Source organism: Loa loa, assembly GCF_000183805.2.
Source record: "Loa loa unplaced genomic scaffold supercont3.179, whole genome shotgun sequence".
Classification (NCBI taxonomy): Eukaryota; Metazoa; Nematoda; class Chromadorea; order Rhabditida; family Onchocercidae; genus Loa; species Loa loa.
The window spans coordinates 92,837-94,539 of NW_018108359.1; the positions used below are offsets into that span (position 1 = coordinate 92,837).

At 19.4% G+C, this 1,703-nt stretch overlaps 1 protein-coding gene across 1 annotated transcript; it reads left to right on the forward strand.

Annotated features, from left to right (window-relative positions):
• Positions 1–678: 678 nt before the first annotated feature.
• On the forward strand, positions 679–1,077 carry LOAG_15310 (hypothetical protein; the record flags this gene model as incomplete). Its single annotated transcript, XM_003150801.1, has 2 exons — positions 679–759; positions 982–1,077. The coding sequence occupies 2 exons, from the start codon at positions 679–681 to the stop codon at positions 1,075–1,077; spliced, it is 177 nt and encodes a 58-aa protein (XP_003150849.1).
• Positions 1,078–1,703: the final 626 nt, after the last annotated feature.

Genomic DNA, 1,703 nt, shown 5'->3' on the forward strand with positions numbered 1-1,703 from the left:
TAATATCACAAAGTAATCATCGATTTTTTTGCACTCAAAACTGTTTGTTCTATAATTATGCATCATCCAATTAGTCTATCAAACAACTAGATTTTAAATTTAATTTATTTCAAAAATTTAATGTAAATTAAAAAATGTTCGGAAACAGATATGAATATCGCATATATTATTAATTTATTATTAAAATTGTGATGATCATTCTAAAATCTTTGATAAATTTCGATATTTAAGTGAGCATAAATTTGAAATTCGGATACTTAAATAAGATGAATAAAAGTAATTAATTAATTGATACAAACATTTTTTTTTCAATAAATTCATAGAGTAAAAAACAATTGAGAATATTTTATTCATTAACTAGTGTGCACAATTAATTACTGATAATTTAACATTAAAATACTATTAGTTTAATACTAAAATACTATTAAATTGACATTTCATATATTATTAATTCAATACTAAAACTATATTAAATATTCTAGAGAATCATTAATTAATTTTCTTGATATTTTAATTCAAATCATTGATAATCATTGACATTTTGATAACAAAAAAAAAGAAATTAGAAAAAATTAGAAATTCCTTTTTAATTTCTTGAATGCGAATTTTTAAAATTTTATCTCTTTTTTTTTACTAAGTTGATAATAAAATTTTTTTTTTTTTTATTTTTTTTTACAGATGATGCTTAATGGATTTGGTTTTTTTTGTAAGCGTAAAATGGTGACAGTTTTTAGTGCTGCACGATATGATTTAGAAAAGGTAGGAAAAGTTTAATTTAATTAAGATAAAAAAATATTTTTACATATCTTTATTAATGTTGACAACAATTTTAATTTTATTAAAATTTTTGTTTTAAGACAAAAAAGGATTTTTTTTTCTTCAAATCATTTAATTTGCTTATTTCTTTTAATTCTTCCCTCTTTTTTTATGCTAAATAATTATTATTTAAATTAAAAAAAAAAGTTTATATAATAATTTAAGAATAACAAAGGAGCTGTTATGATTGTTGACAAAAATATGAAAGTTGGCTTTTTAATCCTTCATCCGGTAACAACATATGCAAGTGGTATAATTTAAAATCAAAATACTTGTTTTTACATTTATCATTGCTTTATTTAATTTGTACTTTTCTTTCATATAGTTGTTAATAATTGTTAATTACTTTTAATTAGCATATCCTTTGACAGTTTTAATGATCTTTAATTAATTTAGCAAGCGAGTTTTTTGATAATTTAATGATCATTAATTACTATTTGTTGTATTTCTTATTACTTTTAAAGTTTGCAATTTCTTTTTTGCTGATTTTAATGATTTTTTTGATTTTTTTTTGCTGATTTTAATTATTAATTAGTTCATTTGGTGTGTTTTTCGATAGTTTTAGTGATCGTTAATTAGTTTAATTAGTGTCTACGGCTTCAAATCCTCTTTGTTATATTTCCATAAACGATAAATACAGAGAAAAAATAAGGATAATACCTTACTTCATTGAATTTCGCATGTGATTAATTTCTTTTTTCTTGTTAATTATTGTAATATGTTTCAAATATAATTCCAATTAATAATTTTCATTATTATTATTAATTCACTTTTCAAAATTAATCATTATTAAACCAACAATTTTCTTTTTGTTAAAGATGTTTATTTGTTTTTTAAATTAATCATCATTATCAAAATTATTAAATTTCATTTGTTTGTTTAAGGTC